The sequence below is a fragment of the Zalophus californianus genome, chromosome 1 (assembly GCF_009762305.2).
Source record: "Zalophus californianus isolate mZalCal1 chromosome 1, mZalCal1.pri.v2, whole genome shotgun sequence".
Taxonomy (NCBI): domain Eukaryota; kingdom Metazoa; phylum Chordata; class Mammalia; order Carnivora; family Otariidae; genus Zalophus; species Zalophus californianus.
Genome location: NC_045595.1, coordinates 84,915,660 through 84,930,063, shown reverse-complemented (window position 1 = coordinate 84,930,063; position 14,404 = coordinate 84,915,660). Strand labels below are relative to the sequence as shown.

Here is a 14,404-nt window from a genome sequence, read left to right as displayed (position 1 = left end):
AAGAACCAATAACTACTTTAATCATCTCATGACACATGCTTAAATGTAGAATCATATGCTGACCATCATACAGATGATTATGCTCATGAAATAAAGGCCAGGAAATGCCTTCTAAAATATTTCCTACTTGTATTCCCTTGACCAGTTTCTCTGGTGACACTGAGTATTTCAAGATAATTTTTCACTACAGGTAGTGGTAGCTGCTAGTCTACTTGTTTATAGTTAGTTTGTCTAATCAGCCATAGGACCTAAATGGAATACTCTGATGACAACATATTTCTTGTGGCATAAAAGTTAAACATGAAACACAGTAAATGAAAAACGTTTTACTTTGAGCTCTCGAAACTATAAAAAAGTTAGGAAATAAAGGAAACTAATATTAGAAAAGAGGTATTTTCTAACTGTCCTTTGATCAATTTAAATAGCTGAGTAGGAAGATTTTTAAACTCTCCAGACCAAAAGTACAGCTGAATTAAAAAAAAAAAAAAAATCTATGTAGGTCAACTACAACTTTCCTTCTTCCCCTTCCAAATCTCACATTAAGAAAGATGTATCTGTACTGCTTGTAATGCTTTCATGTAAACTTCAGCCACCCTCTCAAGTCTGATGTTTTCCCCTAATATATGATGTCTAACCTTTCTTTTTTTTCAAGATTTTACTTTTTTACTTGTCAGAGAGAGAGAGAGAGAGAGAGAGAGAGAATGAGCACAAGCAGGGGGAGTGGCAGGCAGACAGAAGCAGGCTCCCTGCTGAGCAAGGAGCTCAACCAGGGATTCCATCCCAGGACCCCAAGATCATGACCTGAGCCAAATGCAGATGTTTAACTGACTGAGACACTCAAGTGTCCCTATGTCTGACCTTTCTTATGTTGAGTCCTCAATTTCTACCTCTCTCCAATCTTGAGATTTATAGCATCATTCTCTTATGACTGCCTGCCACTCCCTCACTCTACTTCTCCAGCTCAGATTTTTGTTTTTGCTTTGCAAATGCTGCTTTTTCATACAGGTCTGGTCCTAGTTTAATTCTCTACTTGCATGGGATTCCCTGAGTGATCATACTCATATACCAATACCCATTTTCCAAAGACTTCCAAATCTGTATTCATAACCTAGAACCTTCTTGGGTTCTCTCCCATACATTCATATGTTGGCAAGGAATCTTAGGTTACAAAAGGGTCTCTAATTCAGCAGGCCCACTACTGAGCTATCATCTTCTGCTCAAAAACATGTTCATCATTTCCCCATGCCTACCTTAACCCATCCTCCAATAAGAACACCCACTTTGCCAATTTTAGCTCCTCAGAACCACTTGGGAGACTCTTACTATGTCCCCTCTCCTACAGCTCTACTGTTATAACCTGATTTGGGGTCCTAATCATTTTTTTCCTCCTAACTGGTCTCACTGCCCTTAATTCAGTCTGCTTTTAAATCTAGCTTCCAAAATGCCTGGTGATCCATCTAAAACAGATATTAAATTATGCCCAGTTGCCCTCCTCAGGAAAAACAAAAACAAAAACAAAAGACAAATTCTTGAGCCAGGTCTGTAAGGCCTTCATTATCTGGTCAGCCTCTACTCTCACTGTGCTTCCAGAGATCCTGGGGATGCCATTCTTTGACCTGAAATATCCCCTCCCCAGTGTTTCCACAGAGGAGCTCCCCAGTGTTCATACAGATTTGGCTCAAGCATTAGGTCCTATTTCATCATCTTCTTCTTTACCTCTACAGTATCTGTTTCTACTTCTTTGGTTCCTAAACCATGAGATCTCTAAAAGGAACATCATCTTATCATCACTGGACCACATTCACAGGGACAAAACAAATAAGGTAAAGCTCGGGAACTTGGGTGGCTCAGTTGGTTAAGCAACTGCCTTCTGCTCAGGTCATGATTCTGGAGTCCCGGGATCGAGTCCCGCATCGGGCTCCCTGCTCAGCAGGGAGTCTGCTTCTCCCTCTGACCCTCTCATGCTTTTTTTTTCTCTCTCTCTCTCTCATTCTCTCTCTCAAATAAACAAAATCTTAAAAAAAAATAAAGAAGGTAAAGCTCTTGCCCTTGTAATCTGGAGGGGAAGACTATGCAGAAAAAAATGTAGAAATCCACATAAGAGCAGTGACTAATCAGGCTGGTAGAAAGAAAGAGGAGAGGAAGGGCATGTGTTAGCATTAGGAAAAACTTCCTGGAAGAGGTTCCATCTGTCTTGCCAGGATCATTTCAATTCTTAAAAAGAAATGTAGTCTTTAGTACTTCCTACAGGGTCTGCACCAGCATCTGTAGGTCTGAGGGATGTAAGACCATATTGATTTTTATGGCTCAAGTAGTTTCTGCTAATTTGTATAGACAGAAGAAAAAGATACCTCTATGTTGTGGTAGTTTATTATAAAAATAGTACAACCAAGATACCATTTTCTGATTTTATAATATCAAGTATTCTCTTCAAATGATAGGATGCTATAATTTTTAAAAAATTTTAATTCTTGCTCAATTTTTTTCCAACTGATATTAAATTGAAATAATTTGGGGGGGGAATTCACGTTAATTTTAAGATACCATTCACATTCAAGAGATAGTGTTTACACTAAAGCCAATTTCCTTTAAAAATGAACAACTCAACTTTTTGCTTATTTTAGTCACGTAGTTTTTATTTACTGAAGAACTTTGTGAGGCTGAATACCATACTGTGTGGGGTGAAGGCACTGAGCTCAGGTAGGATTTCTAACAACCACGTGGGAAACAGATCACTAAACCTAGTCATCTTCTAAGGGTCTTGAATAAACACTATGGAGAGATACTTCTGTAGATACACTTCTGTAGAGATATAATAAACACTTCTGTAGAGATACAATCACTGGCTTTGGAGAGAACCGATCCTAAATTAACCTGTTAAAAAAGGTTTAACTTAATGAAATAATGTAATCGATTTCCAGGATGAAGAGAATTGAGTTGTCACTAAATCAACAGCCTATATGGTCCATTTATCAAATACTGAATAGAGACTCATGTGTAGCTTAAGAACTACAGACTTAAATAAACTGTAGTTTGAAAAGATTTCCCCTGTGCTCAGAATACTTATAACAAAATTTCTTAAATTTAAGAAACTCACAAGTAATGCTCATGATCATTTAAATGGTAAACAGCTTATCTAACAGTGAAACCAAAAGAGAAAATTTTAGTTAATATAAGATATTCCTTATCTTAAAGATTTATCATCATAAAAATGCTATTTGCATTTAACAAATATAATCACATGGGATGGCTACAAGCTCCAACAAAACTAGCAATCTTTTTAACCATTTATTAAGTAATACTCAAAATGTGCTCTACAGGTCAGTGCCAGTACACAAACTGTTACAAGGATTCAGCAAGATAATTCTACACCATTATGTAAAGCAACACACTGCTTTCTTCATCAAGAGAGTCTCATTATGGAAAGTATGTCTGCTGAGCGAGGCAACATACACAGTGATAGAACTGAATTGTCAAGGGAACTAGAAGAACAAAAGAGAGTAGTATATTAATTTCTCAAACTTCTTTTATAAAAGGTGATAGAATCAAGACAGAGAATAAAAAGGAGACAATGAAAGAGGGATTCACTGGATACGCTTTTTAGGAATATATTATTCATTAATATATACAAGTAACATAAATGTTCAGAGGTTGCACCTATGTTTTTTCTTGATAAAATGAATAAATATCCTTTTTCGTGTTGTCTTAGCCATTTTCATGAACTTGATTCAGTGATATCAACATGAATGGATAAAACTGAAAAGTGGTAATGCTCACATTTTTATCATTCACTTTTGCAGATACTGTGAGTCAGTTATAAAATACAAAATGACCACTGCATAAAGAGATCATGATGCTTTTATTTAAATGTATTCAAATACTTTCTGCTCAACATTTTGATTCTCACATAAGTCTATGACTTCATCAAATCTCCTGCCAAGAACAAATATAAAGTAATTGTTCTAAAACATGGTAGTTCATCAAATATGCTTACAAGTTTCACCTCTAATAACCTTAGAGAATATAACATGTTGATATATTACTAAAGAAAGACTTTATCACCTAGGCTGAAGATCAGCAAATTTTCTCTGTAAAGGCCAGATAGTAAATATTTTAGGCTTTATAGGTCATACTGTCTGTGTTGCAACTACTCAACTTTGTAATGAGCCACTGTAATGAGCAAGCAGTGACAGACAATAAGGAAACAAATAGACATGGCTATTTCCCAATAAAACTTTTTTTATGAACATGGAAATCTGAATTCCATATAATTTTCATATGCCACAAAATATTTTTCTTTTGATAGTTTTTCAGCCATTTAATAATGTAAAAGCCATGCTTAACTTCCAAGCTGTATAAAAACAGATGGCAGGCCAAATTGGCCTGCAGGCAGTAGTCTGCCCTGATCTAGACCAAAGGCATAAAAAGCATTAGTTATCCATTTCATTTTTTTAAGAGATGGAATAAAGTGACAGAATAATATATGGTTTCTGACCAGAATGCAATCAATTATATCAATATAAAATAAATTAATCATATAGAAAAAATATACCAAAAACTCTTAATAACATCCCTTGCCAGAATAATTGGCAATTTTTCTAATATTGTGTAATAACAATGAAAACACCATAATGATCTCTAGGTTAGCATATATGTTTGTTTAAAATGTCAGTTAACTCAGCAATTCTACTCCTAGAGAAACGCCAAGAGCATTGAAAACATATGTAGACACAAAGTTTGTACACAAATGTTCACAGCCTCATTATTCTTAATAACCAAAAAGTGAAAGAAGCCAAATGTCCATCAACTGATATATGGATAAACAAAATGTAGTATATCCACATGGTGAAATATTATTTGGCCATGAAAAGGAGTGAAGTACTGATGCATGCTACAACAGGAATGAACACTAAAAACGTTCTGCTAAGTGAAAGGAGTCAATCAGAGGCCACATATTAAATGGTTCCATTTTATATGAAATGTCCACAATAGGCAAGTTCATAGAAAGTGGAAGTACATTAGTGATGCCAGAGACTCTGGGAAGTGGAGGGAATGCAGAGTGACTGCTAATGGCTATGGGATTTCCTTTTGGGGTGATGAAAATATTTTCAAATCAGATAATAGGGACATTCACACAATCTTGTGAATATACTAAAAACTACTAAATTGTACCCTTTATTTTTTACTCATTTTTTTAAAATATTTTATTTATTTATTTAACAGAGAAAGACACAGTGAGAGAAGGAACACAAGCAGGGGGAGTGGGAGAGGGAGAAGCAGGCTTCCTGCCGAGCAGGGAGCCCGATGCAGGGCTCGATCCCAGGATCCCGGGATCACGACCAGAACCAAAGGCAGACGTTTAATGAGTGAGCTACCCAGGTGCCCCTAAATTGTACAATTTAAAGGTGAATGTTATGGTATATCGGTTATAACACATAATAAAAATTATAGTTAAAAAGAATAAAAGAGAGTAAATGATAAATGATGGTATTGAAGCTAAATGTGTAAATCAACAGTGATGTATTAGTAAAAATAAGACAGCCTATTTCACACAGTTTGTCTAGGTGCTTCAGTAACAAAATGTCTATCAACTCACTTGTGTAACAATAGATCAAGCAGATAAATGTACTTGTCATTCAAAATTTATAGTAATTTTTCAAGTAAGAAGTTCTATTGCATGGATAATATACATATAAAATAAAATTTCTATTTACATGAAATTTTTAATTTTACCTTTATATTTCTGCCAATATTATTAGCAATATGGTTTAGATCCCCAATTCAATCTTATTCCATAGATTTTTAAATTTTTGTTTTTTTATAGTAATAATATTGGCTTTGATTCTCTGATTAGACGTTGCTACTTACTGAAATCATTTGTTCCCTCAAATATATTGAAAAGATCTGTACTATAACACTTGCCTTTTGACCATCATGCTCAAAAGTAGAAAACCAAGGTTCAGCAGTTTCCATAAGTTGTGAGAACATCGCACTAAAAATTAGAAAAATAATACAGTGCTAATGTTAAACCCTCACTGAAGTAGAAATGGCATAAAAAATTAAAATAATAGAATTTTTGTACTTACTAGGCATCATGTTCCAGATACTCGGGGTTCAAGAGAGTTTTCATTTCCTCACTTAAAAAAGCAATACAAATAATCAAAATGTATAACTTTTTAGTTGAAGGGGATGCAGAAGTTGCCTTATTCTATACTCATAAGCCAACTTTCATATAGTGTGCAAATGAAAAAAAAATCATCCTTTCTAAATAAAAAAAGCAATTCCATTAACAAATGAAATCCTTTCTTTCTAGAAAGATGAAAATCAAATTAGGTAAAGTAACTATCCAATTACTCCAAATAACAACTACAAAATGTAACAATATATTCCTTGAATGTGCCTGATCTAGAATAAATTGATTACTCCACAATCTATCACTTGTTTTCCAAAACAAAACAAAACACTTACAAAAAAAAAAAAAATACGAGTCAAATATATCCTATCAGAACATTATTTTCTTTCAATGGTTTCTGTTTTTATTATATTTTAACATCCATTAATTAGTGACAGTACCTCTTTCAAATCTATTTTAGTGTTGCTTTTACCTTCAATGGCTTGAAAGTGCTAAAACAGCATGTCCAACTTATTTAAAAGCAATTTTCAATCATCTATACTTTCCTGTGAAGTATACTGTATACACATGCTTTTAAAAAGATAAAACTGGCATGAAAACAGGATCCCAAGACTAACTTCATCCTTACCATACTTTAGAATAACTGACGAAAAGGTAATTAAGATATGGTTACTCTAGTCAGATGCACAAACTCAGTATAATTAGAGAAATTCAAAAGAAGCTAGAAAATACTAAAGTTACTTGCTGTGAAGAATAAGTTAATATATTTCAAAAACATGACAAGTCATTTTTGTTTATTTACAGACTGGGGTCCTTTGGGGTACTGGTCCCCTATTTATGACCTGAACTCAGTGAAACCGGGTGGGGAGAAAGGATCTCACAGACAAGGTTCTCATGCAGCCTATAGTGAAAGAATGGGTCATCAGAGGAGTGCATATATGAATATTACCAATCATTAGCACTTTGCCATCATAACAAAAATTTGCTCTACTTGATCTATTAGTTATATATCTTCCTTTGGCATAGATCTAAGATGTGCAAAGACATTTATGATTCCAAATTTGTCCCATAGCTGAACCAGGACAACAACTATTAAGCAGAATTAACCATCAGCCACATGAAACACAACCAAATGTTTACAACTTACAAAAGTACCTTCAATGTAAAAGATTCTGAGGTTAAAATGATTACAGCAAGGCTGAAAAAACACAAGGAGTTCAAATAAAAACTTGCCTTGGTTGGGCAGACTCACTGGCATGAAGAAAAGCTTGGTGGTCACAGTGGAGGATAAAGACTATAGGCGCTAACAGCTCGTGCATTCCCTGAAACATAAGAGCAAGAGAAATGAGAGGGGGAGGATGTTGAGGGTCCACCAGTGGACAGAACAGGTTTAGTTAAATGCTTCTTCAACAGATCCTCACCACCAACATTTACATATTTCATTGAAATGCATAAAATGAAAAGCTACAAAATGAGATTTTATTTACTTTTAGAATTTGATTCCAATTCAACCATAGCACAAATTCTTCTTTAAAACATGGAGAGCAGTTCTCTTTTAAATGACACAACAAACAATAAATTGGCATGGTAGACAACCTTGCACCTGTCAGTTGCTTCACGATCTGTACTCATAAATATGAATTTCATTTATGCAAATTATAATCATGAGCTGCAGTGTAAAGATCTGCAGTAAGAAGGGCAACTAAGAACTGTAGACCTAAGGAAATTACATCCAATGTTTTCATTATATAATGGCTCAAAATTAGGATGTCTGTAGATTTAGGAAGAGCTGAAGTCAGCTAGCTGGAAATGTTGGATAATAAAAGAAACAATCTTTAGCAGGTATAACAGCAAACAAAGTTTTCAAAGTATGATTTTCAACATGTTTAATCTGAAAACTACCATAATTTTTTTTCCTGTCTACTTCAACTATAAGGTTACTGTTCAATTTATTTAGTGAATTCACCAATTGTATTTGCTTTTTCCTTATATTGGTGCTCACCTGTGGATTACATGAATAAGCACAGAAACAAAAAAGTATATTGGTTACTAAGCTGTCTCTAAAAGGACAGTATAAAAATTCATTATTTATTCATTATTGTGGAGAATAAGGTATTCCACATTAGTAATTTGCCTTGTTAACTATAAGATTTTTCCCCCTTAAGCATCTGAAAACATGTTTTAGCAAGTTAAATATAGATTACAATCTTTTCTGCCTCTTAAACTATCATTTTCCCTTTCCTTAATAACTATGGATGATCTTTTATAAAAAAAATAAGACAAAACACCACCTTAATAGGAAATAAAAATAAAATATGGAAGCAAAGAAAAGAGAGAGTTTCACTGGCGGAAGTAGAGACTTCCCATGATGGGAAGGGCAGTCACACAACCCTCTGTACATTCTAGAAGTACCATGGCATTCTTAAAAGCTAGTGATCATCACGAAATAATATGAAAGTAAACTCTATCAGAGTTCATTTGTAAGTTATCACTAGACTTGAATTAGGACTTACTGACATTTGTACAAAATAATTTATGACACACCGACAACTTTCTGGTGATTAAGACAAATTACCACACACTGCTTCAATCTTTTTAAGTAACCATTTTCTTACTAAACAAACCTTGAGACAACTATTTGACTTTCCCTTAGAGGAACATGGTAGAGACACAGAAAGAATGGAATTAAGTGCTAAGTATGCTTTAAAATTATATGAGGTGTTTATTCTCCTGGAATAATCTCAAATTATTCCAAAAACCACGTGCCATAATTTAATCATCAAAGTAATAGCTACTTAATGTAAGAATTACTGTAGCTACAGAAAAGAAAAAAAAAAAAGACAAGGAGAAAGGAAGGAAAAAATGGAAGGATGGACAGACTGACCAAAAGAAAGAAAGAAAAATTAAAAACTATGGTAGATATCTTGTAATCTTTTTGCCTGTTTCTGTGATTTCCTTAGGATAAAGTCCCTAGAAGTAGAATTTCTGGGTGAATGAGTAAAAGAAATTTGTTAATGTTCCTGATATATACAATTAAGTTACCCTTCAGAAAGAATTCCCTCACTTTAGGGCATAAAAATTGTCACTTCACACATCTTAACTTGTAGTGTTTTGTTTTTAAATCCTATAAAACTTCGGCGTGCCTGGGTGGCTCAGTCATTAAGCGTATTCCCTGTCTGTCTGTCTCTGTCAAATAAATAAATAAAATCTTAAAAAAAAATCTTATAAAACTTCATAATCAAATGGTTGTTTTACCCTATTTAAATGCTAGTGAGACTGACACAAAAATTTTATTGGTCATTATTATTCAATGAATTGCCCATTTTCTCCTAATGAAGTGTTTCCTTTTTCCTGATAATTTGTTATAGTTCTTCACCAATTCAGGATATTAACCTGTAGTCATTTTTGTTACACTTTCCCATGTTTATCATTTGTCTTTTTTTAAAAAAATATTTTATTTATTTGACAGAGAGCGAGAGCACAAGCAGGGGAGCAGCAGAGGGAGAAGCAGCCTCCCCGCTGAGCAGGGAGCCCAATGTGGAACTCGATCCCAGGACCCTGGGATCATGACCTGAGCCGAAGGCAGACACTCAACCAACTGAGTCACCCAGGAGCCCCTATCATTTGTCTTTTAATTGTGATATCTTATGTCATCGTGAATCTCTATACTTTAATAAAACTATCAAATCAATACATCATCCTTCATGGCTTCTTGTTTTGTTTTCATGCCTGAAAAGGCTTTCCTTATATGGAGATTAGATGAGTACATACTTTTCTTTATTACAGCTTGAATTCTTTACCAATTGGGTATTTAGTTTTGTCCTGAAGAATAAATCTGTATTTTTTTCTGCAAAAGAGTTCAACTAATTATTGAATAACCCATCTTCTCCCAAGAGTTTTGAGATGCTGTCTTTACCATACACTGAATCATTAGTGCTCGTTTTTTCTCGGCTTTTACTGGTATTCCATTGGTTTGTACATTCTTAACAAGAACTTTACTATTTTAATGACTTGAGCTGTAAAACATTCTATTCTGCCATATTTTCTTTTCTTTTTCTCAAAGTTATCTTGCCTGTTCTAATTTAATTAGAAGGTAAAGTTCAGTATCATTTAAATAAAATGCTAAACAAAATATTGCAATTTTACTGGCATTGCATTAAAATTAACTTGAAGAAGATATTTTAAAGAACAAGATCTTCCAACCCAAAAGTTTGCAAACTGTTAGGTTTTTTTACTAGGTTTTTGTTGTTGCTGATGGTGGTGGTGATCTTCTGATTGAGTCTTTTCTCCCTCAAGGTATTTTCTAACTAATGGCTGGTTTAATAAGAATGAGTTCTTGCCTAAATGCACCTTCCCACCTTCTTTAAATTTTCTCTTCCCTCTAGTTTCTGCGATATTATTCTCTCCAGATTCTCCATTTGCTCATGAAAAGTTCATCTTCAAGTTCATATGTCAAAACTTATTAACTATCTATGATAGTGTTGAGAACACAAAAGTGAATGAAGTGGGCAAGTTTCTTACCATTATGGAGCTTGCAGTCTAGACAGCAGGACACACAATAATAAAATGAGCAGAGAAGTGACTATACAATTAGAAACTGTGATAAGTGATGTCTATGTGTTGATACAAAAATCCAGCTCCTACTACAGGCTCAGCACATAGAAGGTGCTCACTGACTGATTAAATATCTACCTCTCCATATAGCAATGTATTGGTAAATGTTGAACTACAATATGAAAAATGACACAGAATAACAAATCATATTTCAAACCAATAAATAAGGGTGCCCTTTGTGTAATGGAAATTAAGAGTCCCCTGAATATTATTAAGACAAACTTTTACAAATTCATTGTTGACTTCCAACTAAACTAGAGATATTTTTTCAGACTTGGAAGAGATTGTTAGTTTTACTCTTAATTCTAGACTAGTAAAACCTGACTAATAATTACAAGTGGCAAGTGTACAAACATCTTTTAAGGAGAACTATTAGAAAGAATGATCATAAATTCAATATGCTGTAAATACGACAAAGCAAAATAAAACATAATAGATTGTTAGTATACTTATTGGTTCCCAAAATGTGTATTTTGCTTGCATCTATACTATCAGCATTTCTGCTTGCTTAAAGCCTTTATCCCTGCTGGATCGTTAGTAGTCACTGCACTCCAAACTCATGCCAGTTGAAAATAAAGGTAACGAAGTTTTCTTCATCAACAGCCTGTAGGCTCACAAAATTGAACCTGTTCTTTTATCTGCCTGTGTTCATTTAGCCCACCAAGCAGTCTTTATTAAAGCTGAGGCATCAGGCAGTCAAAGTTCATTAATACCATTTATATAATCTCTGCAGTTTCAATTAACTCAGCAAGACATTCTACTACATGATAACAGTCTCATTAATTCAATAAAATCCCACAACTATTAACAATATGGTCGATGTTAAACGGGGTGTCACCTAGTACAAAATAATAGCTTTAACAGCTTGTGATGAAACTCAAGGTTTTTTTCTTAAATTTGATCTGGCTAAATATTCAGTCCTTCTTTAGCAAGGTATTATTTCTATGTAAATAATCTATAGGATTTTAAACATGTAGAGGGAGTAATTAAGTCTTATTAAGGGACTCCCAAGAGTAAGTTAATGATACTTTCTTATACAGTAATTGATTGACTTTGCCTAAATTATCAATAATCTGACCTTCCCTATTCTTGTCTAGTCTTCCTTACAAATGCAGTGGCCCACATACATCACAAATGTTTGACTGCAGTTATCATGTTTTTGTTCCTGTTTCCATTATTATAACACTTCCTGAATCAACTTTTTTCTTTCTCTAAAGAAAAACGGGAAACAAATGTATGACTTGGGATAATTTTATTCTGACTTGGTTTGCTATTATCAAATCTTTTACTGTGAGGTATTTTCAAATATTGAGAAGAAGAAAGGGCACAATGAAGAGATAAACTTGATGACAGAAGCCAACACAATGAGGAGAGAAGAGAAAAACAGAAAGGAGTCTGAACTACTGAACTAACTAATGCCGCAGAACCATTTTGCCCCTAGACTTCTTGCAAAGTGTGTTAAGAACCTCCTTCGAGTTTAAGTCATTCTGAATGGGATTTTCTGTTATTTGCTTCCAAAAGTCCTACACTGATATTTATTTTCTCCCAGTCTCCTTTTCGGTTTCTTTGTTTGTTTTTGGTCTTTGAACTTTGTATCTGACTTCTGGAGAGCCTATCTTGCTTGGAAAGGTCTTTCCAACCCTGAAATTATAAACAACTCTCCTAAATTTTTTCCAGTATTTCATTTAAAAATTTTAGTTTTCATATTTATATCTTTATGCCACCTGGAGTTTATTCTCCAATAAAGGTATACTTTAATCTTTTTTCTAGATGGAAAGTCAAACATGGCAAATCAATATCCTTTTCCCATTAAATGAAAATATCCTATCTTATCATATTAAGAATTCATATATAACTGGACCTATTCTTAGTTTATTCCACTGATCTGTGTTGATTGATTCCCACATTAATGTCATATTAGCTTGATCATAGAATACTTACAGAAGTTTTCATATCTCCCTTTGCCATTCTCCCTTCCCCCTACATTCTGTAGCAACTCTAACATATTTGATAATGATAATATTAGTAATAACCACCATAAATACCAATAAGAACTCTTAGTGATCCCTATGTGTTTTTAATTCTACAAAGTCAATACTATTATTGCCTTCATCTTACTGCCAATAAAACTAAGATTTAGAAAATTTAAGTAAATTGTCTAGGATTATGTAGCTAGTAAATGCTTGAAATGATATTTAAATAACAGATTTAGGACTAGACCCAGTTCTCTTAACCACAAGCTGTATTCTCTCCATTAAAATTACGGTAAAGCTTTTCGGCACTAAATTTAAAATGACTATGTCCAGTTTTTAAAAAGTGCATCTCTCTCTTAGATTATCACTGGAATGATAATACATTTATATATTAATTTGGGAAGAAGTAAAATTTTTATTTAATGCCTTCCCATCTACAAACATACTATCACTTTTGTTTATTCAACTCTTGCTTTATATCCTTCAAGAACATTTATAGTTTTCTTCACATAGTTTTTGCACCTATATTGTTATGCTTATTTCAAGACATTTTAAAGTTTTGGTTGCCATTATGAATGGGATATATTTTTTCCATCTTCCATTCCAAAAGGTGATTATCACCATGTAATTAATATGAAGGCATATTAGTAATATTAAAAGTAAGATAAAATTAGTTCCCTTGGGTATTTTATGTATATAATAACAAATACGTTATTTAGGACAACTGGAATATGACTTGGTTTATTATCTTTATTTTTTTTAATTTTATTTTATTTAAATTCAATTAATTAACATATAGTATATTATTAGTTTCAGAGGTAGAGTTCAGTGATTCATCAGTGGTATATTAACTTTAAACTGATCAAGTATATTTCAAATTAAATACATTGCTCTAGGAGTGCCTGGGTGGCTCAGTCAGAAGGGGTGTGACTCTTGATCCCGGGGTTGTGAGTTCGAGCCCCACGGTGGGTGTACAGATTACTTAAATAAATAAACTTAAAAAAAAATAATCTACATTGCTCTAGCCATACAGATGTTTTCTGTATACTACATTGAAGTTAGGTGGTTACTGGTCGGACATACATCGTAACTTTTGATTGTCAGAGAATTTATTAATTTGGTTTGAATTCCCACTTACTATACATTTTGAGAAACACATAAAAATATCCAACTCTTGTATTTTTATTGGAACACCATAAGCTTAAGTAGAAACCTAGATTCTTCTTATATATTAAATAAATAATTTACATTTCAGTGAGAGCAAAACATAATCCAACAATCTTAATCTTCTTTCCTTTAGTAATGGGATGAATATCTGGATAACAAAGAATATTATAAATTTCAAAACATTTAGAGGAACTTTCTGAAGTTATATTACCAGTAAATCTTAAAGAGTAGAAGGACACCTGATTATTTTTTACATGGCATGTCACATATTTTAAAATGCTGTTATTTAGAAACATTTATACATACAACTCGAAAAGTTTTATTACTAGATTGGCTTCAAAGATGCTGTTTATAAACAAACTCCCAAAAGTTGAAAGAAAAGATTGAACACCTTATAGAAGACAATTTGGTGGAATGTCTTATAATAAGGAAGAAGCATATGTGCTTCAATGAGCTTACTTTTCTCACCATGCAGCTGACAAGCAGCTCTTTGATTGCTTTACTATTATGATACAAC

General features: G+C 33.5%; 1 protein-coding gene across 10 annotated transcripts in view; it reads right to left on the bottom strand.

Moving 5' to 3' along the window:
* The window catches only part of TBC1D5 (TBC1 domain family member 5), a 579,609-nt gene that overhangs the window by 224,993 nt on the left and 340,212 nt on the right, over nucleotides 1–14,404 (bottom strand). For all 10 annotated transcript variants that reach the window (XM_027583569.2, XM_027583568.2, XM_027583571.2 and 7 more), the window contains 3 exons: nucleotides 7,367–7,455; nucleotides 6,087–6,137; nucleotides 5,923–5,992 (listed from right to left, as the gene is read on the bottom strand). In XM_027583569.2, coding sequence (XP_027439370.1) covers nucleotides 5,923–5,992; nucleotides 6,087–6,137; nucleotides 7,367–7,455 — 210 coding nt within the window. The remainder of the gene's footprint in view (nucleotides 1–5,922; nucleotides 5,993–6,086; nucleotides 6,138–7,366; nucleotides 7,456–14,404) is intronic.